This window comes from Spermophilus citellus (genome assembly GCF_964194105.1).
Source record: "Spermophilus citellus genome assembly, chromosome: 6".
NCBI lineage: Eukaryota > Metazoa > Chordata > Mammalia > Rodentia > Sciuridae > Spermophilus > Spermophilus citellus.
In genome coordinates, this window is record NC_138187.1 from 7,326,105 (window position 1) to 7,349,332 (window position 23,228).

Consider the following 23,228-nt stretch of genomic DNA (forward strand, 5'->3'; position numbering starts at 1 on the left):
GGACATGAGTTGGGTAGGCCAAGCTGTCCCTGTTCCCTAAGAGGCCAGAGATCATGGACCTAACCAGGTTGTAGGGCCAAGGTTTGCATCAAAGAAGGGCTAAGTCCTAAAAAGAGACAGAGGCCTCAGAGTCAGCCCAAGAGTGGTCCTGGCCCAGTGGCTTGTTTATTACCCAGACATGTTCCAGGCACTAGCTAGGCAACTTTGGAGGGTACTCCTCACAACAACCCTCTGAGGTAGGTGGTGTTAGCCCTTCTTACAGATGGGACACTGAGGCTCTGAGTAGTATTGTAATGTGACTGTGCCACCCTTTCACACCCAGCTGACCCTTCCCTGCGTTCATTCTTCTGCTACCCCAAATGATCCACAGGGCTGTCAGTGGGACTTGAGGGTCACCTCCACTGGAAAATGGTCACTGATGGCAAGAGCCTGAAAGAAAAGGGGACAGAACTTCAGGCATCCTGCTAGGCGGCTTGTTTCTTGTCCCCCTCCCCTGAATTGGAGCCACCTGGGTGTCCTCCCCTGAGGCTATTCCCAGACTGGGGATGGGGGGCACACCCTGAAGGTCTAGGGATCCTTGACTGTGAGTGCCCTTGTAGGGTGGGAAGTGCTAACTGTAAACCGCCTGTCTGAAGCAGGAACAGAGTGGCAGGCCCTCACAACCATGTATGCCAGGGTCTTTCAAGCCCAGGGATGGGAACTGCCCCTGCCTGCACCGACCTGGGCCTGATCCAGGCCAAACTCTTCCTGGAAGTCATGCACCGAGGCTGACTGAGGCTTCAGGCTCCTGCGCAAGTGGGCGCCGCACACCACAATGCGGTCATAGGCACAGTCGGAGTTGCCCACCGTGGTGTCAGCGCTGTCCGGGATGAGCCACTTGAAGACCTCACTGCTGCGCAGTCGGATGGCCGCCCAGTCCTGTGCCCGCACGTAGTTGCAGTCCGCATTGAAATCGCCCAGGAAAACCATGTCCTGCGGGTGCCACCAAGCTGGGTCTGAGCTGCATGCCCGCAGGCCCAGACTCCCAGAGCTCCCCTATGGGATGGGGGGCGGGGCTTACGTCGGTGCCCCACTTGTCAATCAGGTCCAGGTACACGTCGTAGAGGGCGTCGATCTCTGCCACCGCCTGGTGTGGCGCAGCGTGCAGTGGAATCAACACCAACTCCTTGACAGCTGTGGGGGCGGGGTGGTGTTAGGGCGGGATGGGACGGGAGTAGGGGCGGGGCTGGCCTCACCTGTGGCGGGGACTGAGAACTTGACCACGAAAGGTTCGCGGCTGAAGGCGTCCTCGGGGTCCGGGTACTGGTAAGTGTCCACAACCGACACTTTGTCTTTCCTGGGAGCAGAGAACCGGCGGTCCGCAGAGCCGCCACCTTGGCCCCGCACGCCCCCTCCCTGCAGCCCACAAGCGCACCTATAGATGAACAGGTACATTTCCTTGTACTGGTCCCGACCCAGAGGCTGGCTGCTCACAAAGCTGTATTCATGCTTCGACACGCTGTGGAGAGATGCCAGGCCCCAGGTCAAGGCATGAAGCCTGTCCTCGCAGCAAGGGGTCATGGCGCTAGACCCTGCCCACTGCACCTGTTGATCTGCTCCATGAGCGCTGACACTGCGCTCAGGTCCGGGTCACGCACCTCCTGTACCAGCATGACGTGGTAACCAGCCAGGATCTGGCGGAGGAGACCACGGGTACAGAGTTGTGAGCAGCCCCGATGACTGGCCCACAAAGCCCAGCTGCAGCCCCGCCTCCAGCCCCCAAGCCTCACCTGCGCGATGATGCTGCCACAGGCTGGGTCAGACACTTTGCTGTCACCAAAACTCTGGATGTTGAAGGCTCCAATGCGCAGCGCTGCAGCCCCTATGGCCCACAGTGCCCAGAGCATTGCCAGCAGGACCCAGGGCCTGCCCATGGCACCAGGGAGGTGGGCTGGAAAGGACAGATGGAATGGGCCAGTAATACCAATCCTCACCCAGCTATGGTCCAGGAGGGGTCTGTGGCCCAGCACTGGCCTGAGCAAAAGCACATTCTACTGCACTTTCCAGTCCCCTCAGGATGGGTTCTTAGCCCCATGACTAGTCTCCCACTGGATGGAGAAACTGAGGTCCCAAGTCAGGATGCCATTCCCACCCAGTCCCCAGTTCAACTCAGCCTCAAAACTTACCTGGATGTGGATAAGAGGCGGTGTCGGAGGCTCAGGGGTCCTGGTCCAAGGAGGGATACAGGTTCCTTCTGGGGGCCTGTGGCTGGCCCTGGACAGACTTGCCCGGTCTTGGTTGACAACTGGCTCTGGCCCCAGGGCACTGGCTACTATTTGAGGCCCTGGTTCAGGAAGGGGCTGGGCTATAACTGAGCCCCACCCCCTCCATAGAGTGGATGCTACAACTCCTGACTCCCATTCTCATGGAGACCCCCCCAGAGGGCAAGAGAAAGAACCTACCCTGAGCAAGTTCTAGTGCCCAGGTCTGTCCCAGAACATCCCCAAAGCCCCTGATAGCCCCCCAAGGAAGTCTCAGGATTGTGGTAGAGGGACAGCCACACCCATGGTCCAGACTTGTTCTTGTCTCCACCTTCCCAGGAACTAGGTCACCTAGTATCTGCCTTCTTGAGCCACATCCTCTTGGAACAGGCAGCACGACAGTAAAGACCAGTCCCATTCCTGGCCCAGCCTCTCTTGCTGCCTGGTCAGCACTGTCTTCACCTCCATGAAAAGCTGAGGCTTCTCAGCCCAACCTGAGGCTCCTGGTTCTCTCAGCCTTCCAAAGGCAGCTGTAGGTAGGAGGCTGGGAAGCAGCACCTGTCTCCTCCCCCTGCCCCAGGCCTGGGGAAGCTGGGATCACAGGTGGGTAGGGAGTGGCAGGAGGCTGCCCATCAACATACCAGTGACACCCACACCATTGAGGCGCCAGGGCTGGCAGAAGCCCTGAGTTACTGGCCAGGCACAGAAACCTAGAGGACTGCCTGGGCAGATGGGGGCCACCAGCAGTACCTGTGAAGGCAGTACCAGGCCCCAACATCACAAGCTACATATTTTATTCATGTTTTATTGTAAAGAAACAAAAACCACATATTTACATTCCCCGTCTGATTTGAACACCTGAAATTCTGGGCAGTCTTCTCTACCAGGCCAGGCAGTCCTGGGCACTCAGGTCGGGACCAGTACAAGGATAACCCTGTCCCTTTCCCAGCCTAGCTGGGACCCCACAGGTCCCATGCTAGACGATGACCGTCTGTACCTCAAGCTGGCCCTCTGGTGAGGCAATGACCAGCTCGCCTGCATGCTCAAGGATCTCAATGTCCTCTGATGACACCATTGTTACAGTAGCCTGTTCAGTGCCGTTTGCACCTGTACGAGCCGCAAGCACAGTACCCTCACTGATGGCTGAGGCCAGTGTCATGGCCACCTGCTCAGTCAGGCTCTCGGGGGTGGCGATGGTGATCGTGTCTGCAGCAGCTGCCTCTGGACCCAGTCCTGCCTCCTGGTCCATGGTCACATTCTGCACGATGATCTGGTGCCCAGCGCTGGCCTGGTGCACAATCTGCTGTACCACCTTCATGATGTGGCTGTCCACCTGCAGGGCCAGAGCTCAGCCCAAGGTGTCCAGGAGGCCAGGCTGCCCTCCCACTCCTTGCCAAGCCCCTCACCTCTGTCTGGGTGCCCTCAATGATCTCTGTGGCTTCAGTGGTCTCTGTGTCATCTGCAGTGGCCTGAGCAGAACATCTGAGGTCAGCCTGGGCTGTCCCAGTGCCATCCCAGCCCCACCAGGCCTGCCACGCACCTCAATGATGTACTCCTGGGTATCGGCCACCACAGATGAGAACTCTACTAGCACTGTGTGGGGGTCCTCCGCAAGCACGGTGGCAGCTGCTGAGGGGCTCTCCTCTGACACCAGCACCTCCTCCACCTCCAGAAGGCAACCCCCTGCCAGCAGGAAGCTCAGTCAGGGCTCAGTGACCCCCAGCCTCACCTCCTCCCACCATCTGCCAGCCCAGACCTTTGGTGCGCAGGTGCCGGTTAAGTGTGCCATGCTCAGCAAAACCACGGCCGCACTTGTAGCATTTGAAGGGCTTCTCGCCTGTGTGATGCCGCACATGCCGCACCAATGAGCCTTTCTCCCGGAATCCTCGGCTACAGAACTGGCACACATGTGGCTTCTCCTCCAAGTGTGTTCGGAAGTGCACTTGCTGGGCATTCTGCAGAGACCAGTCCATGACAGCCTGACCTTGGCCACAGGAAGCCAGGGCTCTCCCCACCCACCCCTGGCCTGAGCCAACTGGGTAGGCTGGGGTAAGGAAGGAAGTTGGGGCATGGAACAAGGCCCATCTGGCCCCAGGGACGGGGAGCTGAGGATTGGGTCAGCGCCAGGATCCTGGGGCTGGAAGCCCACCTTTGTCTTGTAGCGCTTGCCACACTGGGGACAAGGGAAGGGCCGCTCATCTGAATGGACGCGCCGGTGGCCGCGCACGTGGGCGACGGTCTTGTAGAGCTTCCCACAGTCCCCGCAGCGGAAGCGGCGCTCGTGCACATGCGCCTCCTGGTGCTTCCTGAGCAGATAGGCCTTGGGGAAGGCCTTGCCACACTGCGCACAGGGGAAGGGCCTTGGCCCTGCGGCCAAGCCAGCATCAGCCAGGCCCGCTGCCCACAGCCCACCTGCTCCTCGCTGTCCACGGACCCATCCACCCTCCTGCCACCCACCTGCATGGCCTCTCTTATGGGCCTCTAGGGTGGCTGCTGTTGGGAAGGTCTCACTGCATTGAGGGCATGGGTGGGTCTTGGGCACAGTGGAAGCCTCGCTGGACATCTGCTGGGGAATCACAGGCAGGCATCTAATACCCACTGCAGGCTCTGCCCCTGCAGTGCCAAAGACAAGGCCCAGGGCCCCATCCTGGCAGTCTGCCTCGCAGCACCAGAGAAGGCAGAAATAGGCCAGTTGACAGTCACTCCAGAAAGCAATGTTACTTTATGCCACAGGCAGTGCAAGGAGGCACCAGTGTCCAACCCACAAAGGAGCATCCCAGCAGCACAAACACCTACTGTCTCCATCGGCTCCACTTCCAGCAGTGGCAATTCCGGGGATCTATCTCCCAGGGGCTGTGGACTGGACCCAGAGGCAGGGGCTGCTTCCAGGGCACCCTCCTCTCCAGCAACTCTCTCAAGAACAATGCCAGAGTTCTGCATGGCCTGGTGCAGCAGGTTTTCACGACTGCCCTCACGAGAACAGGGAAGCTCCTCAGGAGCTGGGGGCTTCAGGGAGGCAGAAGGAAAGAGGCTGACCACACAGCCCAACACATAACACACACCCCTCCCACCACACAGGGCAGACCCATGCCAAGCCCAGGGTCCCCCAAGGTCCTGTGTACATCCTCAGAATCTCATAGGATGAAGCCAAGTCCTCCCCTGTCACGCCTTGACCCCCCAGATCACTTTCCTTCTGACATACTATTTGCTAAGGAGCTTTCCCACCTCCCCTGCAAACAGACAGCTGTAGAGGTAGACCCAAACCTCCTATTCCTATTGGAGCCAGTGCCCTACACACAACCTGGCACTGAGCAGGCAGAAGGGAAGTGGCACTGCAGGGCTCCTTGAGCCAGCCCCTACCTCTGGAGCCAAAGCTTTCATGCCCAGGGGCAGCTCCTGCATCTGGACATGGACTTCATGGATGACGGTGCCCTTGGCATCTGTCACCAGGTGAATCACAGGTGATGTCTCCATGGATTCGCCTGTCACCGATGATGAAGTAACCGGCCCCACAGTGGAGGTGCCCGACCCTTTAAGGCAGAGTCAAGTGAGTCTCTGAAGAACACCCCCACTGGTGGCACCTGGGCCCGCAGCTAAGGCCAGGAACAGCAGCTCCAGGAACCCAGGCAGCCTCCCCACCACGTTCACCTGCAGATATGTCCTCTTTGCCCACAACCACATCCTTGCTCATGCTGAAGCGGATTTTCTCTGTGCATGGGGTGAGAGACTTGAGGTGACGGGTCAGCGCACCTGATTCCCGAAAGCTCTTCCCGCACTTGGTGCACTTGTAGGGGCGCTCATCTGTGGAGAGAATGGAGTCAGCCCTGGGGTAATGACAACCTGTAACAAGGATGAGGCGGGCATGGAACCCCTGCCACTTCACCAGGGAGCTAGGGACACAAGGCTTGGGTAGGGTGTCCCCAGGGCCAGGCCCCAGGCTGCTCACCAGTGTGCCGTCGGTGGTGCCGGATGAGTGAGCCCTTGGTCCGAAAGGAGGCCCCGCAGAGCTTGCACTCGTGGTCCTTGCGGCTGCTGTGGGTGACCATGTGGGCCTTGAGGATGCTGCCCTGCAGGGGAGGGGCAGCAAGGCTCAGGGCACCTCCCCAGACAGGAGCAGGCAGGAGGCCTGGCCGGCCCGTGGCCCCAGGGGCTCACCGTTTTGAAGGTCTTGTGACACAGCATGCACACGTAGCGGCCTTCCTTGTTCACCAGCAGCTTGACTTGGGCCTGCTCGCCCTCCCCAGCAAGCCCGAGCCCCTGATGGTTGGGACTGCCTGGGGCCTCAGCCATCTCGTTGTTCCCTGGCTCTGCCTCAGCAGCCACAATGACCTCTTTGATGTGCCCACTGCCTAAGGAGAGGCAGGTCAACATAAGCCTTGGGCTGCACCACAGCCCTGCCTGCAAGGATTCCTAAGAGGGAGACTTCTAAATGCCCTGGAACTGTCCAGACCATCCCTGCCCCTGACATGGGAACTGCTGCTCTGGGCTAAGCCCCAGAGCCAACCAACACTGAGGAAAATCAACACAGAGGCCCCAAGGGACCAGCGGGGAGCTGCTCAGCCTGAGGTCAGCCTGACAGGGTAACAACCCCCCTCCATGAAGTTGCTTGGAGGAGATCCAGCACTCCCAGAATGCACCTAGTAGAGAGACCCACCACGAGCAAAGATGTCCCTTCCCCTAAGCCAAGGAGGGAGTTGTGGGTCCTGGCAACAGGTGCCTGGGCACAGACAGGATAAACTAGCCCAGTTCTCTGCATCTGTCCTGCTGACTGCACCAATCCCACTAGGGAAAAAGATGTTGTTTCAACTCATCTTCTGATTGGGATGCTGGTGGACAGGCAGGCAGGAAGGCCCAGCTGGAGCCTTGTCCCACCACAAGCTGGGGATACCAGGAGATGGGAGGGTGTGAACACTTCCCAGATAGCCCCAAGAACAGAAGGTGGAACTGGGCACAATGGCCATGCCTGTGATCCCAGCAACTCAGGAGGCTGAGGCACTAGGATCACGAGTTTGAGGCCAGCCTCAGCAACTTAGACCCTGTCTCAAAATAAAAAAAGGGCTGGGGGTGTAGCTCAGTTGTAGAGCACCCCAGGTTCAATATCCAGGGACACACATACCCCGAAAAAGAAACTTGGGATTTTGCACTTGTCGTGGGGTGCTGAAGATATCTGACAATGTGCAAGACTAGGCCATAAACACGCTTCCCACTGCCTGTTTGTAAAAGTGACAAGTGGAAAACAGCTGTGAAGATGCCTCCTAGAACCCTCTCTGTCCAGCTGGAGACTTGTTGTGACAAGTCATTCTCTCGAAACAATAAAAACACCATGACTCAGAAACAACTAAGGGCATCTCTTGCCCATGCCTGGCTGACACACGCAATGCCCCAGGAGTATCTTCCCAGAGGACAGAGACCTGATGGGCAAGGGACTGAGGGGAACACAGCTACACCAACCCAAGAGGAAACCAGTTTGTGTCCAAAGCAGTAGCAGAAGGGGCTGCCACCCCTTAGTCCTTGCTGACTGCACCCTGTACCCAAGAGGACTGAGCCCAGCACAGCATATCTTCCTCACTGCCCTTTCCCTACCCAAGACCAATAGAAATGCTGGTAGCTCTTGGCTCCTGCCCACCCAGGAGGCCTGCAAAGGGGGACATTTTCAAGTGTGCAAGAGACAGGAGTACCCAGAGATGGACCCTTGAAGTACAAGCCATGGCTACCATCCCAAGCAAAGGCTTAGAACCACTGGAGGTCAGAGGTAGGTGGAAAGGGACTGACTGGCCAAAGGCCCAGAGCCTGGATATGCTGCTGGAACGTAGGGAACTTGTTTTCCCAAATGACACCACCTATCTCAGAAACCGAACTCTGTGCCAAGGCCAGAGCACAGCCCCACCCCCACATGACACAGGACATTCCTAAGCCTGAGTGGTAATAAGAAGTGTCTCTGTCTTGGGGAAATCAGAGGAAAGGCGGTGTAGAGACCAGGACAGGTGTCCCAGCCTCCTCCCTGGGGAGGCTTGCCCATTCAGAGGCTCCCCTTCCCAAACCAAAGGCTGGCTTCCCCTACACATCTTCCCTCTTCCTGCCCCAACCAGTCCCCAGTACTTCCCAAGGCCAAGTCCTACCTGTTGCCCAAACCTACTTCCTGTCCAGCTACCCACTCATCCATCTGCCTTGGCCCCTACCCAGCAGGCACTCCAAGTACCAACAGGTCCCTCCCAACTTCCCACCACATCAGACCCTACCCAGCTACTCATCCCCACCTGTCAAGGCCTGGGCTGCCCTTTGAAAGTCCCCCTGCACACTCAGTGGTCCCCACTTAATGAGCACATAACCCAATCCAGACCTAGCTACACCCCCTCTCCCAGTGCAAATCAGCAAGGCATTTAAATTTAAAACACAGCCATCAAAGAGGCTCAGCGTCATATGCTCATAAAAGCCCTGTGAGACCATGCTGATGAAAGCACTGGGGAAGGTCAAGGTCAGGGAGCATGTTGGGGCCAGCTACAGCGGCAACTCCACCCCACACCTACCCTCCAAAACCAACTGCTGGGGTGGGTGGGCCATTCAGGGATTCCCCATGCTGGGTACTGCCGGGGGCAGAAAGCAGGGGGTGGCTGATAAGTGAGGAAGACTCTAGGAGGGCAGAGACAGCCTGGGAGAACATGGAGAAGAGAGAAACCAGCTCATGAAGGAGCACCAACCAGCTCATGTGCAAGCTACTGCAGATGCGGCAAGGAATGTCCTGGTCCCCTCCTGGAAAAGCCTGGCATCTGATACACCTTCCTCCTGTAGGCCCTGCCTGGGGAGGCTCATACCAGGCCTCCACCCCTTCATGGCTAGGCCAGCTCTCAGGAGAGCAGAGGTACAGACAGCTATCAGACCGGTGACACCTTAGGCAGCTGGCTTACCAACAAGGTCAGGAGCGTGGCTGATATCTGCTGCTAGAGAGGCTGCTTCCACCACAATGTGGGCCACGGTGATGGGCTCTTCTGGGCCTGCTGCTGCTGGCACCACCTATTGATAGGGGACAGGGGACAGAGAGGATGCATTTGTGGTCTCCAGAATTTCAAGGGAAGGGCCTGGACTCCCTTGCAGTAAAGTTTTGAAGAAGTAGGCTTGGGGAGTACAGACCTGGTCCATGTCCTCCAGAATGGCTGGGGTGGGGATGCTGCTCTTTCCCCAAAGGCCCACAGCCCCTGCAACCCGGGGCTGGAGGGTCGGGCCCATCACTCTAAGCCTTGAGTCACCATGGCCTGGACATGGAGCATGGAGCACTGAGCACCCACTAGGTAATCACTAGCAATGCTGGTACGAAGCTGGGCTGTGGTGAGGAATGGAGTTGCAACACCCATACCCACAGCCCCAGCCAGGTCAGAAGAAGGGCCCTGGGGGTGGGGGCCTTTCTGGAGAAGACGACATCTTGGGGAGGGGACAGAGGGTAAAGAGCACAAGGTCTGACTGAAACCACCCTGTTCAAGTGTCATCTGAACCACTCTCTGATGGTGGCCTGAGGCCACTGACTTCTTGAGCCTCCTTTCTTCTGTCCCATGAGGATGGCAAGCACTCCCTCTGCTGAGCAGGGGTGCTATGGAAGGTCGTAAGACGACATTCAGCTCCAGCACACCGTGGGACTCAACAAAGAGCACCATTTTTATGAGAAAGTGGCAAGCCCCACGGGACCCTGCTTGGTTTGTGAGATTCCCAGAAATTATGTATATAAGACAGGAGGCAAGCCAAAAAAGACAAAAGCCACCATGATACTACTGTTGCAGGAAGCAGCATTTATTAGTGCCAGCCTTGCCCAGAGGATCTATATCCAAAGGCTGAGCCAGAGCACAGCGGGCTGTTGCCATCTATACCATTAGTCCCTGGTTACATGTCAGCCCCTTTGTCTCTCCTATATGGTAACATACATTCTGACTGGGTAACTGCACATGTGTGCCATGTGGTCCCTTTGCTCTGGGGATACATGTGCACATAGCTACTGAGTGCATCATATCACTTCTCTCTGTTCTGGGAGAGCCCTTACCACAGTCCCCATTTTAATGCTCAGATCCCCTCAGGGTCAAAGAGCATCATCTTGATCCAACAACTTATATTTTCATAATATCAAAACATAATATGGGGGCTGGGGTTGTGGCTCAGAGGTGGAGCGTTTGCCTAGCATGCTTGAGGCGCTGGATTCGATCCTCAGCACCACATAAAATAGATATTGTGTCCACCTATAATTAAAAAATAAATATTTTTTTAAAACCCCACAATGTGGCCATTTTCCTTTCGAAGACAGCTTCCATGAGACTGGAGACAGACCTCATAACCACGGGTAGCAGGCAAGAGTAAGCAGACCCCAGCATTAAAACCACAACACTTATGAAAGTTTTCAAACCCCCAAAATTTGAAAACATCCTCCAGATAATTCCCTGGGATTCCAACTTTTCCAGATCTAGAGAGGGACATGGGTGATCTTTCTTGTACAATCCATGATTTTTTCCATGACCTTGCCTTCAACATCTACTTGTACACAATAGTTGCCTAAGTTAAATTTCCCACATACTCCACCTTCAGAAACAAGCAAGTAGTCTAGAGCTGAGTGATTTTGATAAATAAATAGCATTATACATTTGTTTGGTCAGTAAATTGAGGGCTCTTGCAGTTTCATTAGTTATAATTTCAACTACAGCCTGTAGCTTGATAATAATGTTTAACATACAGATGGGAGTACAGGTGGCAAGGCATAATGGTGAATTATCCTTTCAGGAGGACATTCATCATCTGTCCAGTTTTGGATTTCCAGGGCTTGCCACTCACTTTGGGCCCACTGGTCTTCATATATAGGGACTCACAACTGATCCCCTTTAGCTAATAGAAGGAGAAAAAGGAGGGGTGAATTGTCCCAGTATACAAGATCAGGAGCAGAACTGGGGTAGTCTAGCACGGCAGGCCCTTCCACATACCTAGTACAGTCCACCTAGGGTTCTCCATTTGATATCTATGCCGGCATTATCCCAGCCCTGTTTGAGGTTAGGGAAATTTGACAGAGTGTGGGATTTTCTTCTATGTGATTTTGAGGATCCCTACCACTGGATTTTCTGGGTAGTTATATTATAGAATTTTGTGCCCAGACATGGTAAAGTTCCAGCTGAGATGTTAAACTGTTTGCCCTCTCAGGTAAGACAATATTTCCCAATAATTGAGATTTTCAGGAACCAAATACCAGTAGTTGAATGAAGAGACATTGTTTCACTACAGGGCTCATGAAGGTCCTCTATCCACTAGCAAGAAGAGATATTCAGAGATTGAACTATAGTTTCTGCTAAGGCTAGGAACAGGTTTCTGGTTTTGGAGGAGATGGGGAATTCGGTTTTCATCTCTTCATGAAAGGAATGAAAAATTTGGTGCGGGGAAGTGCAAGTGCAAGTGCAAATGTGCCTTTTTTGGGGGGTGCTTAGCCACTGAGACACATCCCCAGCCCTTTTTTATATTTTATTTATAGACAGGGTCTTGCTGAGTTGCCTAGGGCCTAAGTTGCTGAAGCTGGCTTTGAACTCACAATCCTCCTGCCTCAGCTTCCCAAATCACTGGGATTACAGGTGTGCACTACTGTACCCAGCCAAGTTGGTACCTTTGATGTGTATTGGGACCTAGGGGTTTGTGTCCCACCCATATACAACTATACCAATTTTGTGGCCAATTTTCCATCTTGAATCCTCTAGGTCAAGGATAGTAAAATTAAGAGGGTTACAGGCTCCTGAATTAGAGCTGAGCATGGCATCACCCTTTTGGAGAATTGGTATGTTACATTTACCTGCCAAGTAGACCATGAAACAGCTCCAGGAGGGACAATAACCACTGTTATTAATGCATCCAGGTTCAGCTGAGGGCTGCTAACATGCTTTTATCATAGAGCCTGTACTCCCGTTCCCAAGATAACCCCCCACACACCTCTATAGACCATGAAGATCAGTACTTATCTATGACTTCACACATGTCAAAGAGCACTGACACTGGGTGCTTGGGATCAATAATTTGGGATCAGTTAATTATTTGACCCATATTGTCACTGCTTCAGATCTCTAGCCACTCCTCAGTTGGGGAGTACTGTGGGTCAAAACAAGTGTATTGGTCCCCTTGCTAGTAGATAGAATAGGTGATCTTATTATGTTTTACAGGTCCCTGAAACTTACTTGACAGTAAAAATGGATATAATAAAGTAGGGTTGTGGCAATGGCTCACCTGATCGAGTCATATGAAGGTTTGGGTCACAGAATGAAGAACTTAAGTCCACAAACAAGAGCCAGGTCAGACATAGCCAATAGCAATGAAACATCCTATCAAAAGAAGGTAAAAGACTGCTCATAGAGACTTCTAAACCTAGTGCCAGCTGGCTAGAGCAGCCTCTGCTAATCCTATTGTGAAAATTAAAGCTAATGGGTTGGGGATACAGCTCAGTTGGTAGAGTGATATCTATGATATTTTTCATTCCTTTCAGTTGGTAGAGTGCTTGCCTTGCATGCACAAGGCCATAGGTTCAGTCCCCAGTACCACCAAAAAAAAAAAAAAAAATTAAAGCTAAGAAGATCACAGCAAAGAGATGGACAAGAGGTGATCATGCCAAATCATTATAGCAAGGAAGCCAATAAAGGAAATAAGAACAGTCCATTTATCCAAGCAGGTGATCAGTTCCTCAAGCTTCTGCTGGGGGTAGATTAGTCATCAGCTCCCACTTGACTAAAGCAGGGCTGTTGTCCGTAGGCTCTCAGATGGCCGACTTGCATAGTACAGCTGGCTCAGGAATAATCCCAGTCAGGAGAAGCTGGTTTCATTCTGCTGTAGTGAATCCAGGGGACCATCTCACCCATCTTCACTAATCCTAGTATAGGTGGGTTTCCTGACACAGGTAGATTAGCTTTTACTTTAGAATTCAGTTCATTTGCCCACCTTCTCAGAGCTCTCGGGACAGTATGCAGTATGTAACTTCCAGGTGATCTTCAACCCTTTCGCCACCAATTGTACCACCTCAGCCACGAACATCAGCTCATTTTCCAATCCCATGGTGACTGGGATTCCAAACCAAGGAATGATTTCCTTTAGGAGAAATCAGGCCACTTCATGTGCCTTCTCTGTGTGAGTAGGAAAGGCCTCTATCCAGCCTGAGAAAGTACACACAAAGACTAGAAATACTTATAGTTTCAGACCCGGGGAGCTCAGTGAATTCCACAATTATATCTTCAAATGGGGCCCCTCCAATGCTTTGCACCCCAGAGGAGGCCTTAGATCCCTGGTGCAGATTATTTCAGGCACATGTTTCACATTGTTCGCACACCATTCAGGCATGCTGGAGAGCTGGGGAATGTAGAAATGTTGGCTGGATGTGGCCTCAAATGCTGTCCAGCCAACATGGGTCTCAGTTTTAAACCAGGGGTTCTCATGTTGTAACTGGGGTCCAATTTTGCCAGCAGACTAGGAAATAGGGTGGTAGTTTGGGCCATTGGTTCTGTTGCCCCGTTGGAGGCCATGAACTTTGCCTCTTGGTCTGCTTTATGATTTCCCTGAGCAACCATGATGCTTCCTCTTTGATGTCCCTGACAATGCATGACTGTCACCTGTTTAGGAGCGCATTTAGCATCTAAGAGTTCAAGGATTTCTTTGCCATACTTTATGTCTTTCCCTAATGAGTTGATTAGGCCCTTTTCTTCAAACAAAGCTCGGTTACGTGGAGAGTGGTGAAGGCTCATTTAGAGTCTGTGTATATATTGGCATGTATCCCTGCCACCAGTTGAAGGGCACAGGTCAGCGCAGTAAGTTCTGCTTTTTGTGCCAAGGTTCCTTTTGGCAGAGGTTTTGCCTCAATGGTGAAATTTAGGGTCACCACAGAGTAACCAGTAAGGTGTTCTCCCTCTTCCACAAAACTGCTACTATTGGTGAAGCATTTAACATCAGGATCTTTAAGAGGCTGGTCTGTTAAGTCCGGTCCACTGGAAAATACCTCATCCATAACTTCACCGCAGTCATGGTATGGTCGACCTGCCCCTACAGGCAGTAGAGGTGTAGGGTTTAAGGTCCACACTACTTCTAGGTGGATGTGCGGATTTTCACACAGCCTTCCCTGATATCCAATCAACTAGGCATCAGTCAGCCAATATTGTCCCTTAATCTTTATGTCAGCACTGAGTATGGCACTTGAACATTTAATTCTTGTCCCACAGTCAGTTTGTCGCCTCTGATGCCAAGAGGGCCATGGCCACCATGGCAGGGTGGCCGGCCTCAGGCTACAGAATCAAGTTGCTTAGAGAAGTATGCCACTGGACAATGCCATGACCCAACATCTGAGTCAGGGCTCCCACTGAAACCCCAGTACACCTGTGCACATACAAAAAGAAAGGCTCGGACACATCTGGGAGTCCCAAGCGGGGTGCGTTGGTGAGGATCTTCTTGATTTCCTCAAAGGCCTTTTGTTGAGCTCATTCCATAAAAAGGTTCTCCCTCTCCCTCCTTGTGGCCTCATAAAGGGGTTTTGCAAAGATAGGGAAGTTAGGTATCCAGAGTCTACAGAAACCTGCAGCCCTGAGGAATTCCTGGACCATTCTCAGGATATTCCCACTGAAAGATGATGACTGCTAGACTCGGAGGGACCAGGTACATACACAAGAAGGCATCCTTGACTTCCAGGCATGTAAGTTAGGCAGCTTCAGTAGGGATGAGGCCCAGGAGAGTATAGGGGCTAGGGACAGCAGGACATAGGGTAACAGCAGCCTGGTTTACTGCTCGTTGGTCCTGAACCAGCTGATAGTCATCTATTCCTGGATTTTAGACTGGCAGGAGAGGTGTGTTCCAGGATGACTGGCAGGATTGGAGGATTCCATACTTTAGAAGTCTCTCCAGTTGTCTCTGGATCTCAATTTGTGCCTTGCAAGGAATGCAATATTATTTTTGGCACTCAAGGCCAGCCCCTAGCTACTTCTACTACTATTGTGGGTATGTTTCAGGCCAGTCCTAGAGGATTGTCTTAGCCTACACCCCAGATACTCTGAAAGGAAGCTCAGATCCCTGTTGTGGCCTTTCCATGAGAATGTAGAGGCACCACTCTTCTCCTTGGGGGACCAAGAGAGTCAAGATCTTCACTTCTGGCTTTCCTAGAGTCAGGGTGGCTTGGCCATGAGAGTTAAAAGTTATCTGGGCTGGGGATGTGGCTCAAGCGGTAGCGCGCTCGCCTGGCATGCGTTCGGCCCGGGTTCGATCCTCAGCACCACATACCAACAAAGATGTTGTGTCCGCCGAGAACTAAAAAATAAATATTAAAAAAATTCTCTCTCTCTCTCTCTCTCTCTCTCTCCCCCCCCCACTCTCTCTTTAAAAAAATTTTTTAAAAAATTAAAAAACAAAATTCTCTCTCTCTCTCTCACACTCTCTCTCACTCTCTCTTTAAAAAAAAAAAAAAAAAAAAAAAAGTTATCTGGGCCTGCACTTTCCCAATGGGTCCTGACCACTAAAGCCACAGGACAGTCAGGGAGGTATAGGAATTCATGAATAACTTCACAGCTGCCTAAACTGCACCAGCAAGGCAGTAAGAAGAAGCAACAAACTCAGCTGCCTGTGGCTCCCACTATAGAGATTTGTCTCAGGTTAATTCACCACCGAATATTCTGCCCCAGTATCAACCATAAGTCCATGGTCCGGCCCCCCATGATCATATGGACCATAAGCTCCTGGGGGCCTAACATAATGAAGTCCAGTCTGTCCTAGTCTTCCTCAAAGTTTTCCATGGCAGCCAATCCAACAAAATCATCCTCAAGGACTTCATATGGTTGCCATGGTAGTTGGTTGTCCTTGAACCACTCAACCGTTCCTGCTTTGTCCAGGGACTGCGTGATAATCCTCTGACTGTTGGGGACACTCACTATTCCAGTGACCTTAACAGCAATGAGCACACTTGTTTCATTCTAATGTCACCTTTGGGTGAGGTGGTTCTTCTTGTTGGCTCCCTCTATGGCCTCAGCTCTGGCCCAATAGGACACTTCTCTGGGAGTGCCCTGACCATTCCACCAGGGTGGTAGCAAGCAGACCTACCTTCTTTTTCATTTTCCAGTCTACCTCATGTTAGGCTTCTTGGTCTTGGTTGACAAATACTTTTGTCACAACTTGCAGTAGTTGGCTGGCATTCATTCCAATGAAGCCCTCTAGCCTCTATAGCTTATGCCATATGTCCCTGGGTCCGACCAACAAAGGCTGCATGAACCACTGGCTAATTTTCATCTGCTTCTGAGTTGAAGACGATGTAAAAACAGAACATTTCACATAGCCTCTCATAGAATTGACTGGGGCTTTCTTCTGGTCCCTGGAGCACCTCTGAAGTCTTTCTTGCTCATGTTCACGACCTTCCTTCCTTCTTCCTTCATGCAGCCTAAAACATCCTCTTGATAATGCTAAAGCATCTGAAATCCTTGGTCATCATAAGGGTCCCATGAGAGATCTTTCTCAGCGATCTGGCTCTGAGCGTAAGCCGGGACATTCATGCTTCCTGCTGGGGCAGGTTCCTCCAACCACTTTAACAACTTTAATTGGGTGGCATTCTTCAGTGTTAAATAGAGTCAGGAGTAACTGGCGACAATCAATCCAAGTGGGCTTGTGGGGTCTGAATAATAGATTGCATTAAATCAATCATAGTCTGAGATTTGTCAGTGAAGGAGAGGATTTTTCCAATTCAAGAGATCAGTGGAAATAAAAGGCTGATATATGAAGGTGTACTGTCCCCCTTGCACCTGAGAGTATATGGGTTTAAGACTGGCGGCCATGGGGTGGCTATACTCGGGGCATTTTGGGTGGCCTCAGGGGTGTGGCCTCAGGGCTCCAGCTGCAGGAGGCACGAGGAGTGCAGGCAGCAGTGGAGAAAGCAGTGGTGTGCAAGGCACAAGAATCTCGCTGGCTCCAGCATCTTGAAGGGGCCATCACTGGGCGATCATGATCTAATAGCTCCCTCCCAGAAAGGAAGCCTCAGCCAGCGCAGCTGAGAGAAGACTATGTCTTGCCAACAGTCAATGCAGGAGAATGGGTCCCTACAATGACCCTAAATACCTTGATAAATAGTTCTTTAGCTAGTGACCTCTTGGACAGCCAACCGAAAAAGGTCAATCTATTTCAGAGAAGGCCTAAAGTTTCCTTTTTGAAATTTTTAGTCATATACTCTAGGGGGGTAAACTTACTCTGTTTGCCACCTATTTCCTCCCCCTAAGAGATGACAATCACATACATAAGAAGAGAAAGGGGAAAGGGGTAAGAAAGCCATCTCTGACAGCTCTCCTCATGGAGATATTTCAGGCTTTTAGCATTGGCAGCCTGACCCAGACCAGGCTCGTAGACCTTGAAGAGAGCCTGGCACTGCTGTAAGCCATATGAGGATCACCAGAATTCTGCACTTGCTTCGGGCTCAGCCTGTTTCATTCAGTCACCATTCACTCGCATTCAAACAGTGCCTCCAATCTGCAGCCCAGTATGTTAAAAGTACAGTTTAATTCATGAAATTGAGCTATTCAGGTAACTCTAGAGAGTGATCGGGCTCCCCTTCTGCCACTTAGGGGCAGGTCCACCTCTTGCACCTGGGTTTCTACTATGTGACAGGTGGCACTACTGCACTGGTTCCTGGGCTCCACCAAGTTCCTTGGTACTCCTGAGATCCTTGCCCTAGCATTCTGGGAGGGATAGTCTCCTAAGGATCAATTTGTATGCTGGCACCAGGCAAGGTCACCTCTCCCCAAGTCCCAGGGCCCCTAGCAACAGGGGAGATGAAATCACCATCTCTGAATCCAGGATGAGCCCTCAAGAAATGTTGTGGGATTCTCACCCAGAGACAGAACACCTGTGCTTTCACCAGGAAGTAGCATTTATTAGTGCGGCACTGGCCCAGCAAGTTCGAATCCAAAGGCTGAGCCCTGAGCGCAGTGGGGCGTTGCCTTATTTACCCTCTCTTAGTCCCCGGTTACATGTCAGCCCCTTTGTCTCCCCTATGTGGTAACATACATTCTGTGACAGAGCTGCGACGCAGCTGCACATGTGCACAGACATAGTGCACATAGACTGTGCCGCGTTGCCTGACAGAGCCATGCATGCTCACACAGTTACTGAGGGTGCCGTGTCACCTTCCCTCTGTTCTTGGAGAGCCATTACCACACTCAGAGAGAAGGGACCTCAGTCTCCCAGCTATACAGGCTGCTGAGAAGGCTAGCATACCCCAAGATATCCAGAAAGTCCCAGAGAACTGCCAGGTTCTTCATGGCACAGCCTGAACCCTCCTTCACCCATGGTCAGATGCCTGCCCTCTGCCTACCCATCAGTCAGCAGGAACCAGCTGCACAGGTATGTCTTGGCACTCTGTCGCCTTCTTCTCCTATTAGGTGATCTCAGGGAGGGCAGTGTGTGCAGTGGCAGTGGGGTAGCGACTCACCTCCTGGCCCAGCAGTGCAGTTGTGGCAGGGGTGGTAGGCAGAGCCTCCTGCGGGGCCCGCTGGCAGGCCTTCTGAATCTTGTGCTGAACAAAATCTTCCAAGGCAGTGAATTCCATCTGGCAGCGGCCACATCTATGCACATCATCCTCATCTGAAATGAGCACGTTGTCAGGGACTTTGGGGAGGCAACCAGTATCCCATCCAGCTTCCCCTCCAACCCCAGACCAGACTCATCCAACGATGGCAGCAGAACCAGAATTCCTACCCCATCCCTCCCAGAGGCTGCTGAAAATGTGCTTAGGGCACCCAGAGCTAGGGAACATCAGGGTATAGCCCCCATCCTCTGGAAGTCTGCAGAAGCAAGGCTCACACCAGGGAGAACAGTATTCTGTAGAAGTGGCCCTGACCACACACTCAGGTTGCAAGGATCCAGTGATGCTGTCATGCCCAAGAGCTCCTTAAAGGGAAAGAGGCTCAGGAGGGCCTGAAGCAGAGGGACTTACCCAAGCCAGTCTGGGGACAGTAGAGGACTAGAATTCAAGACAGGTAAGGACTAGGGATATTGTTTACTTGCCTAGCATAGCAAGGCCCTAGGTTTGATCCCCAGCACTACAGAAAATAAAAAGACTACTGGGGACTAAAAGTGCCCTTGGACATCTCAGTGACCACCTCTAAGTCATTTCCTCATCTGACCTGATTCAAGTGTGTAGGGCATATCAGGGGCACAGTAGGCTAGCCCACCAGGATCTGCTAAAAGGTAAGCCTTTGAAAAACACAGGAACAGCAGGGCCCTGCCCTGTGAATACCCTTACTTTTTGTTGGTGGTGGTGGTGGTGAGGATCAAATCCAGGGATTTGCACATACTAGGCAAGTGTTCCACCACCTGGCTACATCACCAGCCTCCAACCACTCTTTCCTTCCTGACTTGATATTTCATAGATCCCCAACAGGAAGCACCCCTGCTCAGGTGTGTATGCTAAGAGTATAGCATTTCAGAGGGGCTCCACATCCCAGAGCCACCATACCTGAGTCCCTTATCACCACACCTGAGTCCCTCACCACCACTGTGACTATCCTAAGACCTGCAGGAGACACTTCCTACTCATTGAATCCTTAATGTGGGTCATGCACCTTCTGGAAAGTTCACCAAATTCTGCCAGCACCTTGGGGAAATGGATGCCTACTCCCTAACTAAAAAAATGACTTGATGTTCAAGTTCACACAGATGAACCTGAAGATCCACCCAAATGTCCTGCTTCTGTAAAAGTCTTTCAGTTCCCACAAAAACACACCCAGTCCCACATCAAAGTCTAATAAAGGCCTGGTGCATGGGAGGAGGCTGGCCAAAGCTTGTTGAATTAATTAGAGAATAAAGGGCCAGATCATGACTGTGACTCTCCCACCAAATCATCTAAAAAAGGGAAGCCCACCAGATGGTTCACAGTCACAAACTAAGAGCTGAGGTGCCTACCATCCTCTTAATCTCCCACCCACTCATGAGAGCTCAGCTTGGCACCAGGGTATCATTTTTGGAGGAACCTCTATAGAAGAACCCAACCCATTTTACTGAGACAAGGCAATGGACAGGTTCAGCTGGGCACAGCAACCACTAGAGGGACCCCTCTCAGGTTGGCCCTGTCCCTCTCCAAGCCGGAATAAGGGGCAAGAAAAATATGTACAGACTATGAAACTGGTGTGAACAAAGCCAAGACCACCTTGACCTCAATATCACTAGCCAATACCTTCCTATATGTTCCAATGCACCGACTGGTGGGACAAGTTCAGAGTAGAAACCTAAGAGGTCACCAAAAGCTATCAGTGCCTGATGAATGAGTCCTGAGCATGTCCCAGTACTCTCCTCAGCTCTTTACACACACACACGTTAATTCTCATCACCCTCCTATGTGACAGCAGGACCCAGAAACTAAAGGGGCTGAGTTGAGGAACTAACTACACAGTCCTGAAATCCAATCGGGTTCTTGCTAGATGGGTGACCTGGTCACTTGCACATCCATGAAACTCAATTTTCCCCATCCTTAAAAGTGGGAGTGAATAACATCATTGACACCTCAGGGTTGGTTTCAGGACCGTAAAGGCTGATGCAGAGTAAGTTCTCGGAACATCTTGGAGACACCCCTCCACCTTGCTGGGGAGATGGAGGCTGTCTTCCACAGGGATCTGCTGTCTGACGCCCGGACCGGCACAGAGCCCCACCCCACCCCAGTCTCGCCCCAGCCACGACCCTAATGGCCCGCCAGGTGAGGTGGGAGGGGCGGAGGGGGCACGGCCGGTGACGTTTGCTTGGGTCCGCTGGGAGGACCGGGGCTTGGGTGCCTACGAGCGCGCACTGGAGGCCTGTGAGTGGTGGGCGCCCCGCAGAGAGGTCTGAGAGGGTCGAGAGGGTTGCGGGGCCCCGTGGGCTCGCGAGAAGGCTGGATCCAGGAAGGTCTACGCGTCCACAGCCCGAGCCGCCGGGCTCCTCCAGTCCAGGCTGCGCCTCCCCCACCCCGGCCGCTACGGGCCCGCCAGACCCCGTTACCTTCCTCGCTGAAGGGCGCTGAGAGGCCGAGAAAGCCGCCTGGAGCCAAAGCCGCTGCTGCGACCCCGCCCTCGCCCGCTTCACGCCGGGCTTCGGCCCGGGCTTCTGCCGTATGAGCGGCCGTCACCCGCACTGCCATCGCGCCCTCCATGTCGCAACGCGCCGCAGGAAGATGGCGGATTTACGACCGTGTCGTCATAACAACGGGCCGCTCCGAGGCCAGCGTGAAGGAACTGCGAAAGGGGGACCGGGGCGGGGCCAGTGCGGGTTTGACAGACAGGCGTGAGGGGCGGGGCCTTGGGTGTGGCCTGGAGCGGAGACTGGGCGGGTCTACTGGTTAGGGTGTAGCAAATTGATTGGTGGAGAGATCCGCGGCTTGGGCGTGGTGTGTCCCATTGGGCGTGTCCAGACTGGAAGAGCCTGGGAAGAAAGTGGGCCTGGGTGCCAAGTGTTGCAGCCAGACTTGAGAACCAGAGGAGAAAGAAGAAGGCGCACTGGGTGGCGCAACCCGGCCAGGGTCCTCCGGGGCGAACCCTGTGGGAGGTCGCCCTGCCACAATCTCGAGAGGGCCGTCACCGATTTAGGGTACTAAGGGATCGGTGCTCACCAAACTCCGTCGCCCCCAGAAGTTAACACCAGTCACAGGAAAGAACCCTAGTGCAGGATGGCTCATGCGCAGCTTTGCAAAGCGTTTTATTTTATATATTTTTAATTGTGGCAAATACACATAAAGTTTACCATTAGTGACATTTAGTGTGCTCACAATATTGAGCTCACCCATTACCTCTATCTAGTACCAGAATTTTTTTTTTAACCCTGGTGTTGTTAAACCCAGGGTCTTGCTCACACTACACCCTCAGCATTTTTTTTTTATTTTATTGTTGGTTGTTCAAAACATTACATAGTTCTTAATATACCATATTTCACAGATTGATTCAAGTGGGTTATGAACTCCCATTTTTACCCCGTATACAGATTGCTGTGTCACATCAGTTACATTTCCATTGATTTACAAATTGCCTTTCTAGTGACTGATGTATTCTGCTGTCTATCCCATTTTCCACTATCCCCCCTCCCCTCCCCTCCCTTCCCCTCCCCTTCTCTCTCTCCACCCCCTCTACTATAAATCGTTTCTTCCACTTATATAATTTTTCTCCTACCCCTCCTTTCCTCTTATATGTAATTGTGTATAACCCTGAGGCTCACCTTCCAATTCCATGCAATTTCCCTTCTCTCTCCCTTTCCCTCCCGCCTATCATCCCTGTTTAATGTTAATCTTCTTCTCAAGCTCTTCGTCTCTACCCTGTCCTTGGTTACTCCCCTTATATCAAAGAAGACATTTGGCATTTGTTTTTTAAGGATTGGCTAGCTTCGCTTAGCATAATCTGCTCTAATGCCATCCATTTCCCTCCAAATTCTATGATTTTGTCATTTCTTATTGCAGAGTAATACTCCATTGTGTATAAATGCCACATTTTTTAATCCATTCATCTATTGAAGGGCTTCTAGGTTGGTTCCACAATCTTGCTATCATGAATTGTGCTGCCATGAACATCGATGTAGCAGTGTCCCTGTAGCATGCTCTTGTTAGGTCTTTAGGGAATAGACCGAGAAGGGGAATAGCTGGGTCAAATGGTGGTTCCATTCCCAGCTTTCCAAGAAATCTCCATACTGCTTTCCAAATTGGCTGCACCATTTTGCAGTCCCACCAACAATGAACAAGTGTACCCATTTCCCCGCATCCTCGCCAGCACTTGTTGTCGTTGGACTCCTTAAGGTTGCTAAATTACTCAGGGCGACCTCAACTTTGTGATCCTCCTGCCTCAGCCTCCACAATAGCTGGGATTATAGGCATATGCTACCACTAATGGCTAGTTCCAGAAGATTTCCATTATTCCAAAAGGAAACCTGTACCCATTGAACACTCATTCCCCATTCTCTATGCCCCTTACCCCAGCTCTGGAAACTACCAATCTACTTGATCTTCATTGATTTGCCTGTTCAGGACATAAG

At 52.3% G+C, this 23,228-nt stretch overlaps 2 protein-coding genes across 8 annotated transcripts; both read right to left on the reverse strand.

Moving 5' to 3' along the window:
- Positions 1-141: 141 nt before the first annotated feature.
- On the reverse strand, positions 142-1,652 carry DNASE1L2 (deoxyribonuclease 1 like 2; the record flags this gene model as incomplete). The annotated part of the gene is made up of 5 exons (XM_081300052.1): positions 142-429; positions 721-972; positions 1,061-1,173; positions 1,236-1,498; positions 1,585-1,652. The coding sequence occupies 5 exons, from the start codon at positions 1,650-1,652 to the stop codon at positions 376-378; spliced, it is 750 nt and encodes a 249-aa protein (XP_081156178.1). The 3' UTR covers positions 142-375.
- E4F1 (E4F transcription factor 1) lies at positions 1,414-21,410 on the reverse strand. 7 transcript variants are annotated; one of them, XM_081299260.1, is made up of 18 exons: positions 21,216-21,410; positions 18,676-18,827; positions 9,146-9,251; positions 6,396-6,589; positions 6,187-6,307; positions 5,889-6,041; positions 5,601-5,770; positions 5,037-5,246; positions 4,698-4,806; positions 4,390-4,607; positions 3,997-4,195; positions 3,781-3,923; positions 3,647-3,709; positions 3,372-3,573; positions 2,166-2,323; positions 1,770-1,930; positions 1,585-1,673; positions 1,414-1,498 (listed from the first exon to the last, which is right to left on the reverse strand). In XM_081299260.1, the coding sequence occupies exons 1-16, from the start codon at positions 21,364-21,366 to the stop codon at positions 1,862-1,864; spliced, it is 2,418 nt and encodes an 805-aa protein (XP_081155386.1). In that variant the 5' UTR covers positions 21,367-21,410; the 3' UTR covers positions 1,414-1,498; positions 1,585-1,673; positions 1,770-1,861. The 7 variants fall into 7 exon arrangements, with proteins under 7 accessions (XP_081155386.1, XP_081155384.1, XP_081155385.1 ...); XM_081299258.1 differs by lacking the exons at positions 1,414-1,498; positions 1,585-1,673 and having other exon boundaries at positions 1,918-2,323; positions 4,698-4,803; XM_081299259.1 differs by lacking the exons at positions 1,414-1,498; positions 1,585-1,673 and having other exon boundaries at positions 1,918-2,311.
- Between the last annotated feature and the right edge of the window lie 1,818 nt (positions 21,411-23,228).

Coding starts and splice junctions, on each gene's coding strand:
- E4F1 (XM_081299257.1), bottom strand. CDS start 21,366: ATGGAGGGCGCGATGGCAGTGCGGGTGACGGCCGCTCATACGGCAGAA. Junction 4,807..5,036: donor AAGTGGAGCCGATGGAGACA/GTAGGTGTTTGT, acceptor GTGATTCCCCAG/CAGATGTCCAGCGAGGCTTC. Junction 3,574..3,646: donor TTGAGGGCACCCAGACAGAG/GTGAGGGGCTTG, acceptor CTGGCCCTGCAG/GTGGACAGCCACATCATGAA.